At 37.7% G+C, this 19,178-nt stretch overlaps 1 protein-coding gene across 5 annotated transcripts in view; it reads right to left on the bottom strand.

The window, feature by feature from the left end:
• Positions 1-19,178, bottom strand: part of LOC149219316 (uncharacterized) — a 130,536-nt gene that overhangs the window by 65,087 nt on the left and 46,271 nt on the right. For 4 of the 5 annotated variants that reach the window (XM_089384340.1, XM_089384338.1, XM_089384337.1 and 1 more), the window contains exons 3-5: positions 12,907-13,146; positions 12,154-12,315; positions 9,087-9,176 (exon numbers count right to left, since the gene is read on the bottom strand). In XM_089384340.1, the coding sequence (XP_089240466.1) occupies positions 9,087-9,176; positions 12,154-12,315; positions 12,907-13,146 (492 nt within the window). Of the gene's footprint in view, positions 1-8,867; positions 8,993-9,086; positions 9,177-12,153; positions 12,316-12,906; positions 13,147-19,178 lie in introns of all 5 variants that reach the window. The other variant, XR_016249227.1, reaches the window with a different exon arrangement.

Raw genomic sequence — 19,178 nt, 5'->3', positions numbered from 1 at the left:
ATAATAAAAAATTAAAAAATGAAGCAAAAACCCTAACTAATAAAATAATAATATTTTAAGTTAATAAATCGACGGATGAGATCAAGAGATGTCTTGATCCTCATCAACGGTCGAGATCATTTCTACATGGATCACTCGAACTAGCCGTTAGGATCATTTCCTTTATATAGGGTCTTAGGGGGTCATTTCAAGTCATCTGATCTGTGAGTCTGTACTGAAAGCTCTCTTGTAATCTGATTTCTGATTAATAAAGAAGACTTTGGGGTTCAAACTGGCTGGTGTTACTCTCTGGAATTGCTGTGAGATGTTTGCTTTTTTGCATATTTCAGTTTTCAGCAGTTAAAATAGCTGGTTTTTTTTTTAGAGCATTGTGAGTACAGGTATCTTGCTCACGTGTTAGGGCTTGAATGTTGTAGGGTTTCTGGAATAATGGCAGGTATCTCCATTATTCCTTGAATTCTAGCAGCATTTCTTGCCCTCTTTACTGATGTTTGCTTGAGGTGTGCAGGAGATCTTTAGGTAAAAGGTACAGGTGGGCGTTTGGGGAAGTTCTAGGCTGAACCAGCCGACTCCCACTGGCTTTTCTGTGCAGAGCCCAGCTGATTGTTCCCTGGGTTAATCATTCAAAGTTTCTTTTTCTGTTTTACATTGAGAGATTCTCTTTCTGTTCACAGTGAAGTTCAGAATTTCTGATATATTGAAAATATTGCTGCTCTTATTGTTAAATCTGGCATTTCAGGGGCCAAATCTGTAAATTATTAAGCTGTCTTAGGGTTTCATTTTTTTTTTTAGGGTTGTCAAACTTCTGCTTTTCACAAATTTTTCATTAGGGTTTTTCTTGTTTTCTTGTGTTTACAGGTATAGGGTTTTGATATTTTTCTCAGGGTTTCTGGAGCAAGAGAAACTGAGAATTTTTTTTTGAGCTCCTCATTTGTCGAAAACTGATATATCTGAAAGCTTCGTGCAGGACCACGATTTTTTTGGGCACTGATATTACCCTGCAGCGTTTTATTAAACTTCTGCGATTTACAGCTGAAGTTCTCTGTCATTTTCGTCCCCTGGCCAGCATAAGTCTCCACGTTACTGTATCTATGCGTCCTCTGTCTGCCATCAAGCATCTGGGAGTCAAATCGTATAGCTGGTTTCATCGTGGGCATCAATCCAAAACACTCCAGATTCTCTGGTAAAGACGCAGGAGGTTTCACGTTTCATCAATCTGCAGGTGATCTCAAATCGATTGTATATCTGGGCATCAAACTGCATGCAAAGCCTGCGGATCTGGTTTCAGATAAATCCCAAACGATTGCAATCAGTCCGCCGTCAAAATTTCTGGCATTAATTCAACGCTGGCAAAGTTTGATGCGTGAATGGTTCGAGTGCCTGTGGATGAGTGTCATCACAGTTACGCAGAAGGCGGAAATGGTGAGCAGTCTCAAACCCAATCGATCAGCTCACGTCTTCGGCATGCTCACACTCAAGTAAATCACCCCGCCATCTGAAAACTGGAAGCTGCAATCGCTATCATCCGGGCATCGAGGTAATGTGGTAATCAATTTCGAATTTTGCTGCCGTCCTGGTCGTGGGTTTCTGTTCTATGCGCAGTGGAATTCTCCTTTGGGTTCGAACAACCCACTTCGATTCATGCGAGGTAGATAAGCGTTCTTTTATTTACTTGCGTAGGTTTAGTCTTAGGGTAACGTTTGATATTGGTTACGTAGGGTTAGTGTGTTTCATTTTTTTTTATTTGTAATGTTTAGATTTAGTTTTTTATAGTTGTATTTTAGTTAGATTTAAATCAATGTATACGTTTCAGTGATAGTTTTTTTTTAGATTTTATTTTGTTTTATTTAGTTTTGTTTTAATTAAGTTTTTAATATGTTAGCGTTAGTACTTTAGGTTAGATTTTAGTTTAATTTAAATTAATTTTAATTCAATTTTCTTTTTTTAGATTTATTTGGTAAATTTTTTAGATTTTCTCTTATAATAAAATAAAAAATGAAAAAATATATATTTTTTTTAGTTAGTTTTATTTTTAATGATTAGAATTTAGTTTTAGAATTTTAACTTTTTTCTAGATTTTTAATTTCCATAATATTGAAAAATAAAAAAATTGAAAAAGATTAAAAAAAAAAAATTGAAAAAATATTAAAATTTTGGAAAATTATTTTTTGCCAGATTTCAGTTGCTTCACGTTATATCTTTATTGCTGAGATCTAAAGTTTTCAAGCCGAGATGCGAAATTGATATCTGGTTGATGGTTTATGATTCTCGTGGTGATTTAAAAGCATTCATCTTTTCAAATTTTTAGCTGCTGGATATCGTTTTTGTCATTCTAAGAGCATTGTGTGTTTAGCTGATGATAGATGATTGCTGTTCATGGTCCATGTTTCTATATCATTTAAACATTAACTCCACAAGGCACTGGTCTGCTAAATTAACCAAATCCATCGAGCCCTTTTATCATCGTATCTCGTGTCTCCCAACCAACTGGTCGACAGTTGGTCTCATCACCTCACAGGGTCTACCCCCCTTAGCCGCGGGAGACAGGCTTAAACGGAGGGATCGGGGATCAGAGTGACAGCCCCCGGTCTGAGCGTTGTCGTGTCAATCTGCGCGACAACAAGCCCCTTGGAAGTTGATATTGGAAATTATTTCCATATTGAAAAGGAGAAATAGGAAATTGTTGGTCCTCAAATTGATTGTGCCCCCATTTATGACACCGACAAAGAAGATGAGGTTGAGATTGATTTTCCGAGCATTATTCATGATGACATACCCATCGATACCCTTGGGAAAGAGGATCATTATTTTCCCTTGCATGAAAGAGGGCAGTTGGAAGTAAATGATTCTCCTTTTTGGGAAGACCCTATCTTTGATACTAATGATGATGGAATTGATAAGGCCCTTGCTCCTACCTACCTTCCTTATGATTTCAGGAGTATATTCAAATCACTTGGGCCTCTAGAATTTGATTTTCAGGAAAAGGATCCTGATGAGTACAATACTCCGCTTTCTCCATCACTTTCTCTTCTTGTTTTAAGTCATCCATAAGTGAGTCCCTATCCCCTTGTCATATGATCTCAAGTGACCATGAGCCCTTCCCCCCTTCTAAGTATAGTGTCAAGAAAGAGCCCCTCATTAAATATATTTCACCTCCTCAGACACACCCTCAAGATTATGATCACTCCATAACCACCCCTCTCCAATGTGACCATCACATTGAGCAACCTGCTTATCATACTCCTTCCTTTCCTCATCCTCCTTTCCCCTCCCATCATAACCTTGTGGCATCCACAAAGCATAATATTATGAACAATGATTGTGATAGTGAGCTCTTAAGAGTGATCATTCATTCCACCATTGTGTACTTAGAGGAAACGCCCTGCACTTCTAGATTGTGTACAGGGTCCTAGACCTCCAGAGTGCCACATGGGCACTTGTAGGGTTAGCATTGAGAGTCATGGGCCTCCACCATGTTGGAAAATCAAAGTAGTTATATTAGGGTTTGATTCTCCTTTCTTGATAATTACTTGTGAGTGTGTTGGCTTCTTTTACTTCTTTATTATCTTATCTTTCATCAAGCAATTACCATATTATGTGTGTATGAAGATCACAAAACAAGAGACACAAGATATAGGCACTATGCCAGGGAAAAACCCCCCTCGAGGGGAAAACCCAGTCAAGATAATTCTTCCTTTCAATAGTATTCTTTGAGACTCTTCACCCTAGACCAAGACCAGACTTTCCCTCCACACCAAGTCAACCTCCCAGATCTTCGACCCCTTCCAACAACTTCGACTAGGCAGCAGCTTCCGGCAATAGTGAAACTTAAGAGACTTCAATCTCCCAATTCAAAGCACAAAACAGAGAGAGAGAGGCACCAAAATTTCGATTTTTCCTTTCTCCTTAGACTTCCCCAAACTCGCATTCACTTCGGCTTCCCAGCAACAGACTTCGCACCTTTTCCCAGCTACAAGAGAACTTCGCACTTTTTCCCAGCTACAAGAGATATTGAACTTGTGTGAGAGAATGATGGTCCAAATGAATTCGATAAGCTTGTATTTATAGGCTCCATGTGAGGTCGAATAGGGCCCTTCGGCCAACTTGGTCTTCTTCTAGGCTGACATGGCGTGGAGGACACATAAATCATATTTGACTCAATACTTAAACTTTTTACATGACTCAAAAGCCCAAGAAGGGTCTCTTTAAAAGTACAATGACTCTATTGATCCATAATAGATCTTAGAAGTCCTCAATGGGGACTTTGACCTAAAACAAGGTGACCCAAGCATGAAACCCATGCTTTAATAAGTCACAACAATAATAATAATAATTCTTTTCTTTATTCTATTGACAACTACATTACATGATGACTCAAGTACATTAATGAAGACCGAACATAGTTACATTTTCCAACACAACATAACAGAGATTACTTCATGGATGCCCAACACTGCCCATTGATTACTCGCGTTCCACCTTTTGGATGAGGTTGATGCACCTGGTTCACTATGCCTAGCTTGCCCCACACTTGCACCATACATTTGGCAGATGTTCCAGGATCTAGTGGATGTTGCTCGTTGCAGATGGAGGGCTTATATCGTCATCCTAGCCCATACAAATGGTCTACACGCATTCTCGGTCCACTTGGAGACCCATGAGGATGTCCTTGTGCCCCCACACCCAATTGGGAGTACCACAGGTTCTTGCTTGGAAAACAAGGGGTTGGGCGCATTCTCGATCCACTTGGAGACCCATGAGGATGTCCTTGTACCCCCACACCCAATTGGGAGTACCACAGGTTCTTGCTTGGAAAACAAGGGGTTGGGCGAATTCTCGATCCACTTGGAGACCCATGAGGATGTCCTTGTGCCCCCACACCCAATTGGGAGTACCACAGGTTCTTGCTTGGAAAACAAGGGGCCAACCCCTTGTCCACTATGTTGGAAGTCCAGTTTCACATCATGGCACCCTTTGGACTTCATTAGGCCTCCTCAAAGGCCCAACGACTCACTTTATTGATCATTCGACCCTCTTGAGAGGCTTATTATTGTATTATTGAGCTATCTTGGTGGGCTTGTCACCAAGGGATGTTATTATTGCACATTATTTTATTATTTGGGGCTCAATTAGGCCAAAATAGGCAAATCGAACTCCTTCATGATTGTATAAATAGAAGTGAGATGATTCATTTTGATCATTAACACCTGGATCGAGTTATTGGCTCTTGTGAGATTTTTGCTATCCCTTTTGGAGGACGAGTTTGGATGATATGGATGAATTTTGATGTTTGAATCTCTCTCTCTTGTCTTGGAGCTTCATTATTGGCATAATTTGATGATTGGATATACTCTTTTGTACATGTAAGTGCTCTTTTCATGCTTATTCTTGTTATTTACTTTGTCACATGAATGTTGTTGGGATTTTCGCTATACAAGTCTGAAATTTACTGCTTTCCTATACGAATTGGTGGAAATTTTGATCTTTTATAGCATTGCATCATGTCATGGGCCATGTATGAATGGGTGAATGTTCCTAGAGATAATTTGTGTTAAATACATCTCGATAAGTCATCAATTATTGCAAATCGAAGTATAAAGTCCTTGAAGTAGTTGCTCTCATGCCCTAATGCCATGCGAAGTTGCTTGAAGGCCTCCTTGATTGGGTGAATTCTTTCCAAACAATAAATTCCCCTTGACTCCATCTCTCCCAAAGGACAAGGCACTAATCCTTCCATAGGTGATCACGTTAAACGTATATTTCTCTCAACTTACCTTCTTTGTCTAGGCCTAGCCTCCATAGGTCATCTAGGGCATCAATTATCTCACATTCTAGCCATCAAAAGACTTCGATCTCTTGCCCATTATTGTGTTGGGGTTTCCTCCAGAGGCCCTCCAAATTTCACGAAATTCCGATAGTGGGATCTCAAGATATTGGAAGCCCTAGCCCAAGGATCGTTTCTTGCCCTAGGTTTCCCTTGGCTAGTGACCTCATTTGGATCATTGCACTTTATTCCAAGATGATTTGTCCATTGATCCTCTTCTCTTCCACAATTAGGTCAAGCTCCTCCTTAAGTGATCAATTCCACGACCTAATTCTAGGTCCACTTGATCTCGTGTAACCCCACAACCTAACAACTCCAATTCCACAAAGATCATACAAAGACCAATTCTCCATAAGGATTTTTTTAGGCCTAGGAATCATCTTTGCAAGATATATTCCCAAACCCTAGCCTTGAGAATCCTTTAGCCCTTCCTAGAGAGCCTATCACCTTGCTTCCCGAGCAAGAAATCCATACAATTGAGTCTCTCTTGTGAATATCCCTTAGGAATCACTCCTTATCCTCTTATTGACCAACTCATCTAGTGATTCCCCTTTATACCAAATCTCCTCCCATTAGTGAAAGTCTATAGAGAGCAAGGAGCCTTAGCTAAGGTTACAGTGGGTTATCGCTCCATAGTTGCCCTTGACCTAGTAGTTGCTCTTTAGGATCCCCTCCTAGGACCCCTACTAGTTAAACGGTTATAGGACAGTCAACCACATAGAAGATTCCTACCAGGGGAACAAAGAATTTTGATGAGCCAGGTGTTCAATCGCATAATAAGGCGTTATGATTCTAGACTAAGAATTGCCAGGAGCAATAGTGCACAGTCAATAAGAAAATTGATACAGAAAAAATGCTCACAAATTGAATGATTAGCACAGGTCTACGGAGGCCACAAAAAACAAGTGGCTCAAACTTGAGTAGGGCCAGAATTCCCCTGCTCTAATACCATGTTAAACACACACAAATAGATAGGTCAATTAAGATAACTCATGATATCTATTTTATTCATAATGATATGCATGTATTCAATGTCTAATGACCCTTGGTTTTCATATTCCAAGACTGTTCATATTCACACCATATCCCTTAGCAGATTAGATGTCCAACAATATTGATAAATCTGACACTTTGGCATACTTTGATAGTGCTTCACAAGGTGATCCATTGATTAGTGGTTCTGGGGGAATATTTTTTTTGAAGAATTTTCACTTACTGGGTTTAAAGCTAGTTTAGGTGAGGGCAAAAATAATATCGCAGAATTGATGGCTCTAACATTGACCCTCACATTGGCAGCAGAAAAAGGTGTAACAAAATTGCAAATCTTTGGACTCTTTACACTGCAGCCTTTGTTGGAGGAGATCCAACGTATACTACCCATATTTAATATCATCTATTTTCATCACATTTGCAGGGAAAGGAACCAGATTGCTGATGGCTTGTTGAAGTCTAGCGTGCAGCTGGCTCGTGGTGTATGGGTAATCCAGGAAGAGGACAGTGGCCATGTATCTGAATATACACATCTTGGTTTTGAGTAGCAGCCTTACAAATCATTTCTTCGCTGAAGCGTGCAGGATTTTTTCGACATCTAAAGTGATTATTTGCAATATGTTGAGATACACTTTTTCTATTTTGATCAGGATCTTTTATGGTATTATTTTTGGTAATCCTCCAGTATGTAGTAAACTCTGAGAAATATTGTTATAAACATAAAATATAATAAGTAATGATAATATAATTAAACTTAATGAAAGGTCAAAGGGCACATACCTTACCCTTCACCTGGTGACAAGTCAAAGCTTGTTGGTAGACAGCAATGAGGTGAAGGGTATGTGCCCTTTGACCTTTCATTAATTTTAATTATCTTATTAGTAATTATTACTTTTTTAGTATTATTATGTTTATAATATATATATAGTTGTAAAACTGGATCTTCACAGAGTAAATGTCGCTATCCTTTTTTGTCCCGCAAAGGAATATTGAATGATGATTCCTGGAAAGCATCTGCAAAATGTAATATGTCCAATTTGAATAAAAATACGATATTTTTCCATGGAAATTTATTTAGCAAATAAATAAATAAAGTTATGATAAATGTTCCTTTTTAGGAAATCCTATTTCCTTATTGAATTGTAGCAATTATGTGGGAACTTGAAACCCGCATTTGTCAATAATTACGTCATGTGAAAACATTTCATGCCCCAAATCTAACTAGCCAGCTAGAATCTTCTCTTGTCAACATGGTCCAGAATACAGACATTCCAAACTTAAGGATGAGAGCCAAACCCTAGAGAAATTAACATATAAGAACAATGCAAGAAGAAAAAGCAGGAGAATAAACTACAGAGAGCTACTCAGTTTGATAAACGGCATCCTACCTTTATCAGAAGGTAAACTGAGAAGGATGGATTGTGCAGGGTTCCAAAGTGATTTTTTGCAATATGTTGAGATACACTTTGTACACTTCTTATTTTTTTATTAGGATATTTTATGGTATATTTTTGGGAATCCTCCAGGATGTGGTAAACTCTGAGATATATTGCTATAAACATAATAATACTTAAAATATAATAAATAATGATAATATAATTAAATTTAATGAAGGGTCAAAGGTCACATGCCTCTTCACGTTGTGACCAGTCAATGCTTATTAAGTTATTAGTAGACAGTAATGAGGTGAAGGGGTATGTGCCCTTTGACTTTCATTAAATTTGATTATCTTATTATTATTATTTATTACCTTTTTAGTATTATTATGTTTATAATTCATATATATATGTATATATATGTGTGTGTGTGTGTGGGGGGTTGTAAAGCTGAACTATCGTAGGTATATATCTTCACATATTAAATGTTGATATCCTTTTTTGAATGCTGAAAAGCATCTGCACAATATAATTTGTCCAATTTGAATAAAATTACGATATTATTCCATGGAAATTTTACTTAAAATAAAATAAAAAAGTTATGATAGATGTTCATTTCTTAGGAATTCCTATTGCCTTATTGAATCGTAGCAATAATGTGGGAACTTGAAACCCACATTTGTCAATAATTGTGTCACATGAAAACATTTCATGCCCCAAATCCAACTAGCCAGCTAGAATCTTCTCTTGTGAACATGGTCCAGAATATAGACATTCCCAACTGAAGGATGAGAGCCAAACCCTATAGAGAATTTAACATATAAGAACAATGCAAGCAGAAAGAAGCAGGAGAACAAACTACAGATTGCTACTCAGTTTGATAAACGGCACCATACCTTTATCAGAAAGTAAGCTGAGAAGACTGTCATTCTCATCCAATGCACGGATATTATATTGACTATGAATGATTCGTAGTGCTTCACAAGCTGCAGAAAAAATCAAACACACGTCAGGATGAAATGGTTGCTCCATAGAATAGTACTATTTATACAGACCATCATGGAAATGCATAAATTTCATCACTGATAGAGCATCAAAGTGTTATGCAAGAAAAACAACTCTGAAGGTTGCTTTGAAGTTTGCAAATCATATTCCTGTGATAAAACAAATTCCATGGCATATATGTTCATGGTAAAATGTACCCCAGGACCAACATCTGAAATGATAACAAAGAGTTTTTAATTTTATGAGGTGAGTAGCTTATATATATTTGGCTCTTTTAGTGTCTAAATCATGAATCTGAAGGACTGTGCTGAGATTCTTTCAAGAGGGATTTAGAAGTCTCAATTTTCTTTATATGCTATTTAAGCAGTCAGATTTTTTTGGATTGCTGGCATTTGGAAAACAGATAGTAGTGCTTGTGCTATCCAGTTTCCAAATGTATCCCAGAACCACCAACTGAGAAGACATTAGATACATCTGAAAACTGGATAACACAAGCACTACTGTTTGTTTTCCAAACTCCAGCAATGCAAAGAAAATCTGACTGCTTAAATAACATATAAAGAAAATTGAGACTTCAAAATCCTTCTTTAAAAGAAGTTCAGCACAGTCCTTCGGATTCATGATTTGGACACTAAAATAGCCAAATACATAGCAGTCACCCACCTCATAAACATAAAAACTTACTTAGAAACACTAGAGATGGAAATGTCCATATACACTGCATTTCCATGCCTTCCATACATATTTCTCAAATGTTAGGGCTGGATACATTTGGGAACTGGATAACACAAGCACTGCCATTTGTTTTCCAAACTCTACTAATCCAAAGAAAATCTGACTACTTAAATAGCATATGAAGAAAATTGAGACTTCTAAATCCCTCTTTAAAAGAATCTCAACACAGTACTTCAGATTCATTATTTGGACACTAAAGGAGCCAAATACATATAAGCCACCCACCCTCATAAAATTAAAAACTCACTAAGTAGAAACACAAGAGATAGAAATGTTTGTACACACCGCATTCCCATGCCTCTCATACATACTTTAAGTACAAGGAAGCCTCAAAACAATGTCTCTTGAGAAAATACATAAATTATGTGGTAAATTCAATCCCATCATTACATGTATAAAGATTTATACTCCATACTTCAGTCAGCACACACTAAAGGTCAAATGTCATAGCATACAAGGTTGCAGCAAAAATGCATGTATGCATTTCTATGTAGGCATACAATACCTTTTAAGTAACTGCATCATCATATTCAGATCATCATTTGACTACACACAAGTTCAATTTGTTTTTCAAACTCAAATAAGCTAAAGAAAAGCCTGCACTAATAAAAGAAAACTAAGTTGAGAGACTTCAAAACTATGTTGCAGGAAACGTTGCCCCCAGGTCCGTTTCAGCCAGGAAACGAAACGGAAACACAGAAACACGTACCGTACGGCCTGGAAACGAGTTTCCAGCCATACTGGCAAGTTTCATGTTGGGGAAACGTGGCCAGTACAGCCGGAAATGAGTTTCCAGGCCGTACGATGGAGTTTCCACTTCATATTGCGATTTTTTTTTGTTTTTTCAGTTCTAATTTTTTATTGGGCAAATAAAATATCTTGTGGATGCTTCTAGATGCCTCTCTCAAGTTATAAAAAGACTCTCACCTCATTCCATCATCACACAATTGAGCATGTCGTTTCTCTTGGAGATAGAGAATTTTAGCAAAGGAGAAAAGAGGAAGAGAGCAGTGGTCTTTTGTCTTTATAGTTCTTGCAGCCTCATAGTCTTTATTGTACTTGCAGCCTCATATATATAATCAAGGCTGATTTTGAGATTTGGATATATAACAAAGGTTGATTTTGGATATTCCGATATTGCTATTTTCATTATGTGATCATTCATGAGTAAATGTGATGTAAATTTAATCATAATGTTTAAACTTTAAATGTAATAAATTATAAAGTATCATGTATGCTTTATGATTGCACATGACATTTCTTAAATGTCCTAAATTCTAATATATATATATATATATATATATCGTATTTCCCCATTTCGAAAATTTGGGGGTCACGTTTCGTACCCGTGCCCGTTTCGGAAACCCATACCTGTTTCCCCCTTTCGTGCAACTTAACTTTAAAACTGTTCTTAACAAAAATCTTAGTGGCCTTTCAGATATTCGCCCTGGACACTAAAAATGACAAATATATGTGATGCAGCCATCATTATAAACATAAAAGCCTATGAAGTTGGAACACTACACGTATAAGTATTTTCATGCCTTCCCCTCCCGTGCCTTTTACAAACCATTTCCGAAACAAGAATGCCTTGAAATGCTAAAATAGTGGTTGATGATCAAACATATGAATCAAGTAGTACCTTTGATCCTTTTAATACACATGTAAAAAGGTATAGAGATTTGTAACCTATCCCTCAGACAGTAAAACCTAAGGTTAAATGCCATATTCATTTTATCTTGCCATGCATAACGACACTGAAACTTTCATCATGCTAAGAGAAAATAATATACAATGTGCATAAATACCAGCCTAGATCCATCTTAACTCCGGATCTACCAAGCACCAAGAGGGATCAAATCTCTTTTCACTATAAAGAAGTCTGCATATCAAGATTTGATCTCTCTCGGTGCTTGGTAGATCCGGAGTTAAGATGGATCTAGGCTGGTTTAATTTGCCCCTTTAAATAGGTTATATTCCACATGAATACCATGGGCGATTTTTATTTTTATAGGTTATTTTTAATGTAATGTTTTCATTTTATTTTTATTTTATTTTTATTTTTATGTAATTTAACTTAGTCAAAATGTTAAACATTGCATTACAACATCTCTAGCATACTGCGCTGGAGAGCCCCTCTCAATGCAATTAACAAGGTACATCTTTTTGTATATCAGAAAAGCAACGTGTGTTATGTCAACGAGATGGTAAGTGAAATAGTACCAGAAGCAGGTTTCCTAAAAACTGCTAACGCAATGGTGTCATTTATTCGACGAATAACAACTCCATGAACTGTAAATGCCTTAAACATATCCTCTAACTCCCTTGTTGAAACTTTTGGAGAAAAGCCATCAACCACAAGAACATGACTGGTACCATATTTCACTGAAACAAGACAATAACAACGATCAGCATAGTACTTTAGCGTGCATGGAATTGAGAGACTAGCAGTAGAACGTCAAAATAATGCAAGCAAAAGTGGCAAACAGATAAAAGAGAAATTAAGTACAAGAGGAAAAACATGAAATGCCTCCTCCTTTAGCTTCAAATATAACACGATTGTTGGACTTAATTTGGAGAAAAGAGGATTCTGACTTTAACCAAATACCACTTTTTATCTACATGCAAGCATTGTGTTTATAACTTTATATAATGCTTTAAGTTTAACAATGGAAATTTCCTTGACAATTTGTCAATACAAAATTGCACTTAAAACAAATATAGGGAAAACCACATGCTGCTGTATTGCATGGCATAGCATATACAAGTTATCATTGGTGCTCCCAGATGGAAATATAGCTGGAAGAATGTGGGAAACACAATACTACACAGGCCCTCTATATTCTACTTTCAACAAGCTTATATTTAAAGAGCACTTAGTCTTACATTTCTATTTTGAAAAACAAGCACTGAAGGTTTGGATTAAGCTACCATATTGCATAGAAAACACCAAAGAAAAATTGAGATTGAACTTACAATCTCCGGTTGTATAGAGTTCATCAATGCCTTCATGCAGAGGCTGCTCCATGGCTTCATCTTTGTTTGTACATTCACTTGTTTGGTCACTGTAAAGAGCATTCTGTCCATAAGTGAACACTCCCCTTCCCCGTTGCTTAGAAGTTCGAGACTGATTGCTTAGTGAGAGTTTTGATACTTCTACAGTCATTTGTGAATGACTTGCTGGTTCTGGAGTTTGATCCGCTATAGCCTCCCAGTCTGTTTTGCAAAAAAATGCCTTTACTTCTCATGCTATATATTAAACAAAATATAAATTGATCTATAGGATCATATTGCAAGTCATTTACAAATTACAAAATTGTACATCACCATTCCAACTTTTGAAATTATTTTTTCAAATTTTAGAAATCATAATCATAGCATATGGATTGGACAAAAATTTGCAACAATTGCCCTACAAATAGTGACAATGTGTCCTGGGAAAAAGATAGTGATAATGACAAGCATATTAGTCTCAATACAAAGCTGTAGCAGGTTACTCTGAAGAGGTAAAGGACACTTATATACCAACTCAAAGGGTGCAAGAGTACCTGGGAAGGCCAGAGGAATCCATGTAATGCCACATTACTTTGATCTATTTCTAGTGCATTTGCACTTCTTTACTGTTAACTCGCCTGCTTTAATAAGTTCCCTTTCACATTGTAAGAGGCTTCCACAAGCAAGGCCCACCTAGGGAGAGTCCTTTCATTCATCAATCAGTATTCGTTCATTCATCATCTTGTATTGGAGATGTGAGTAATCCAGTAGACCAGCCTTTCTATCTCTCTTTGTACTCTTCATTGTATTATCATTCTTCATCTTGGAGTGCTAGGGTTCTTCGAAAAGTTCAAGGGTTTTCTAGGGTTAGGGTTTCACCTTAAAGGCGGCACAGAAACTAGGGTTTGCAATAATATCAGAGGATAAAGAAGCATTGTCTTGTAACTCTTGTGAGAGAAGCAGATTAGGGTTTTGCAGATCCTAATGCTGTTTATTTTGCTTGATTGGGGAGAAGAGGAGGAGACATGCATTGAAGCCAAGAGGGAATTGCTAGTGCTGATGCAGCTTGTTGTCAATCTTTGGTCGTGGCTAGGGGGCTAGGGTTTCCATGGTTTTCCTACCTAGGATTCAAAGAGCTAGAGATTGCACCAGATTTGTAATAAAGTTGTGGTATGTACATGCACTTAGTCCAGCACTTGTTCATGCTAATTTGGACATAATATATGGTTGAAATTGTTACTTGATTTCACATATAACTTAAAATAAGAGAGCAGATTTTTATCTAGGGTTTCCATGGTTTTCCTACCTAGGATTCAAAGAGCTAGAGATTGCACCAGATTTGTAATAAAGTTGTGGTATGTACATATACTTAGTCCAGCACTTGTTCATGCTAATTTGGACATAATATATGGTTGAAATTGTTACTTGATTTCACATATAACTTAAAATAAGAGAGCAGATTTTCTGCTGTAAAATATACTGCGATAAAGTGATTTTCAGATCTGGTGATGATTGGAAAAGTGTGAACTGAGGGCTGAAAATTGCTGGCATCTGTTCAGCACCTTTTCTCTTGAGCAGCCTACTGTGTTGGGCTGAAGTGAAGTGAAATATTGTACACTGTTTTGCTGTTGCAAATTAATATTTTTGGTTAGCCTCAAGGCTGAAATTTCACAGAGAAATCTGCCGTGTAAGGTGAAACTTCTGAATTTGCATTAAAATGCATTTCCTAGAAATTTCAACAAATATATCATTACCTAATGAGCACCAGATATTATCTTTTCAGAGAAGGAATTGAAAACTGTTTCAAGGATTTTTTGTTGAAATTCTATAGCATGTGCAGTAGAATACAATTTGATAATTACTTCCTAATGATTTTCAAACAGTATTTCTCATGCCAGTGATGTCATTTAATAATTACACACAGAAAATCTCAACTGTAAATGCAGCAGGAACAACAAAGGTCATAGAAAGACAACCATGCACAGTAGACACAATATTTTTACCCTAGGAAAACCTTCCTTGGGATAAAATAAGAGAAATTGTCTTGTCAACAAGGTTTACAAATCAGAAATTTGTGTAGAAATCCATGCCAATATTACAAGTCAAATCACTAATCAAACCTGGCCAAACTGCTGCTAGTCAATGCTGGTCAAACCAGTCAAAATCAACTTTTGCAATCAAACTTCCTGCAGTCAAACCCTAGCATGTGTGGCCTGGGGTCAAACTCATGTGTGTGAACCTGCAGTCAAGCTCTGTGGTCAAAACTTTGTGGCCATCGCTGGTCAAAACAGGTCAAACAAAATGTGGTCAACCCTAGTCAAATTCAAGCAAACAGTCTGCAGTCAATCCTGGTCAACCTTGGTCAAACAGTCCATGGTCAACACTATACAGATCAGTCAAATCTGAAGTCAAACCTCACATGCGCGGCTGCAGTCAAGGCTGGTCAAACTTGGTCAACTTCTCATATATGCGGCCTCCCAGAGCAGAAGTAAAATGATGAAGATGATCTCCAGCAAATAAATTTCTCCTTAGGCAAACTTCTCCTCCACTAGGAAAGATCAATTGAGTCTGCTATGTTGATGAGTGTCTCCTCACATGCTCGTCTATTTATATAGAGCTCTAATGTTGAGTGGAGACCCAATAAGAAGCCCCTCATCACAAGGAACCCCTTCACTTATTGAGCCTACATTACAACCCAACATTAGACTAGAATTATTTATTTCATTAATGGGTGAGAAACCCCATTAAATAAACAAATCAAACCCACTCTATCAAAAATAGATCACTCCATCGCAGATCAGGCAATGCGAGAACTGTGGGCCAATCTCCCCAAGCCAGACACCAAAGCCAATGGGAGAAAGAATACCCCGGGCCATTCACCCCTAGCCAAATCAACATGGCCCCATGGATGAATGTATCATTCTCCCCAAGTCAAATCAACATGACCCCATGGGCGAATGTTTTCCCAATGTTGCAAACTGCGAAAACATCAACACTCCCTCTCAACGAGGGAGACATTTTGCATCACGCCAAGCTTGTATCTAAAGCAGACAAACTTCCCCATAGACAAAGGCTTAGTGAGAATGTCTACAATTTGCTCATCTATGGATATGTATTCAAGCTTCACTACTCCCTTCAACACCATGTCTCAAGTGAAGTGATATTTGATCTCAATGTGTTTCAACCTATCATGAAATATTGGATTCTCTAAAAACTTGACACAACGTTGATTATCACAAAATATCGAGGTCGTATATAGCGCTTGATCAAATAGCCCTGCAAGCAACTTCCAAAGCCACATTGCTTCTTGACTTGTGGCATTGGATGTGATATACTCCGCTTTTGTTGTACTAAGTGCAGGAAAAGTCTGCTTCCTGCTAATCCAAGCTATCCTAGTTGATCCCAAGCTAAAGTAGCACCCCGAGGTGTTGTTTATGTTCACTGCACTTCCTACACAATCAATCAGTACATCCCTGCAGTCTCACTTCACCACCTGAGACATATCTCAACGCATATCCAATTGTACCACGCAGGTACCTCAACACATGCATCATTGCAACCCAATGTACATGCCTCAGCTCAACCATAAACTGACTCAGGGTGCTCACTACAAAGCAAATATCTGGCCTGGTGTTAACCAGGTACATCAAGGATCCAATCAATTGCCTGTGTATAGTGGGATCTACTCAGCTTCTTCAAATTTGTCACCATAGGTGTAGCCATGGAATCTCCTCAAGATATAAACTGTTTACTTCCCTTGTCCAAGGAAGATCTCACTTGGCCTTTGCCACACCTCCAATCCCAAGAAATAATGCATCAAGCCAAGATCCTTCATCTCGAGCTCAGTGTTTAAAAATAATGTAGCTCTGGTCAACATTTTTCATTGCAAAACATGAAGAAGAAATCAATTTGTGCCATCTATAAGTCGGCTCCAAGGGATCCTCATGTCGACCCCATTATGGCTAATTAGCCCACATATGACGCTTATAAATATGTGCTCGTTGGCTCTCATTTGATGATCACAACAACACAAGTTTGGTCTCCTACTTCAAACCTTATCCACATGTGCGAAGTTCAAAAAAAGGATTATCTTTTGGCTATGTTGTCTATCTCCTTAAGGGTCGTTGATTACAGTTGACTTGGGCATCAAATTGACTTATGTTTTGTTCTTTTTGGAGGTCGAAGACTTTAGAAGGACCTTGACTTTGCTGGTTGTAACTTCGCTCTTTTGATGTGACGTTGACCTGAGTTGACCGAGGGTTTTAGGCAGAGTGTTTGTGATTGTTCATTGAATTCTCTGTGGTGGCTTAATGGCCTCTTATTACAATGATCATAGAACTGAACTTCGACCTAGTTGTGAAGTCTAATGCAGCTGATTTGAAGTTGATTCTCTCTCTACATAGACAGACTTTGATTGGTACTTCTTATTGAAGAGTAATTTCGATTTATTGAAACACTTTGATGTTCTTTTGATGGACAGAATCTCTCTCATAAGGAAAGATTTTTTGAGTTTTCCTCTTGTGGGTTTTGCCCTGGCTGTGAGCCTAATTCTGGTGTCTCTTGTCTCTTATTGTTTATTGTTCATTGTGATCTCGATTTATTGCTCTTGTTGAAGATTTGAATAGTTATAGTTTTCAATGTATAGCTACTTGTTGATTAAAGTATAAAGAAAGAACTAATTGCATCAATAGAAGTAGTTATTAATTGTGAAAAACTATTCTAGCCCTAGCTACACTAGAATTTCAACATGGCATCGGAGATTTGGTGAAGGAAAAGGGCAAAGAGATCATCATCTTGAGGAGCACTTGAAAGGTTTTTGAGTTTTGATCTCTATTGTGACCAACAATCTTCATCATGAATTTTGCGTCATGAAGATCAAATGCAAGCTTGAAGGAGCCACTAACTACAGGGTTTGGAAGGGACGAGTTGAGATCATTCATGAAAGGAACAAAGCCTTGGGAATTGTCAGAGGTAAAGTAACTGAACCATTTGATCAAATAGGAAAAGATAAGTACCATGAAGATGATATTTTGTCAAGAAGCATTTTATTGGATTTTGTTAGGGATCATTTGATTCCCTATATTGTTGAACATAAGATTGCTAAGGCTATGTACGATGCTTCATTGGGTTGTATACCATTAATAATGTGAATCAATCCATCAATCTATGAGGCCAGCTTCGTAATATCAAGATGACTGAGAATGACACAGTGTCATCATATTTTGTCAAGCTATCTCAAATTAGAGACCAACTCAAAGCCATTGATGAAGAAGTATCTAATAAGGAATTGGTAGTTGTTGCTTTGGGTGGTCTCCCTAGATCTTGGGACTCATTAGCATCAAGTATTAGCGCAAGAGAGAATGCCCCAACCTTTGACAAGCTATGGGCAGCATGCACTCAAGAAGAGTCAAGACTTTATTCTAGAGGGAAAATTGAAGATCCAAGTATAGAAGCATTTGCAGCTCATGCAAAGGGAAATAAGAAGAAGAAACCAAATTTTGGCAAATTCCAAAGAAGTGTTGGTAAAAGACAAGGTCCAAGATTTGCTTCAAGGAAGGATTCCACCTCTCATAGAAGACCTCCTCCTCCCTCTCCAAGGAGAAGAGATAGGAGAGCCAACAGAGATAGAAATGATATAACAAATGTTCAATGCTTTCTTTGTCAAGTTTATGGTCACTATCAAGCTCAATGTCCTCAAAGGAATCAAAGATATGACTATGAAAGGGATGATGATCGTAAAATAAGAAGAAGACAGCATGCATCTACGATTGATATAAATGAGCCATCATCAAAGAGGAGGCATAGGAGAAATGATTCTAAATCCGAACACTCATTTATGTTTGCTCCCACAGGTTCCATTGAAAATCATGATGAAATTTGGCTTGTGGACAGTGGTGCTTCTAGGCACATGACTGGAAACCGTGATCATCTATTTGAATTACTTGAAAAGAAGTTCACTCAAAAGGTCGAGCTTGGATACAATGGCAATCATGAAGTCAAAGGCAATGGTACGTCATCCTTCCAATTGGAATTTGAAGGTAATGTATTAACAATATTTTATATGTCCCTGGTTTAAAGAAGAATTTGTTGTCCATATCATCTCTTGAAGACAAAGGATATAGGGTTTCTTTTGTTCATGGACAAGTCTTAGTATGGAAAAAAAATGCATCCTTTGAATCTGCTAAAGCCATTGGGGTACGAATTGGAGGACTATATCGTCTCCTTGGTCGTTCATTCCAAGCTCTTCTTCACAA

The sequence above is a fragment of the Pinus tabuliformis genome, chromosome Q (assembly GCF_031772625.1).
Source record: "Pinus tabuliformis cultivar Carrire ecotype Pingquan chromosome Q, CPIR1, whole genome shotgun sequence".
NCBI classification, from domain to species: Eukaryota; Viridiplantae; Streptophyta; class Pinopsida; order Pinales; family Pinaceae; genus Pinus; species Pinus tabuliformis.
Note: the sequence above shows the minus strand (reverse complement) of the source record. Positions and strands in the feature narration are given on the sequence as shown.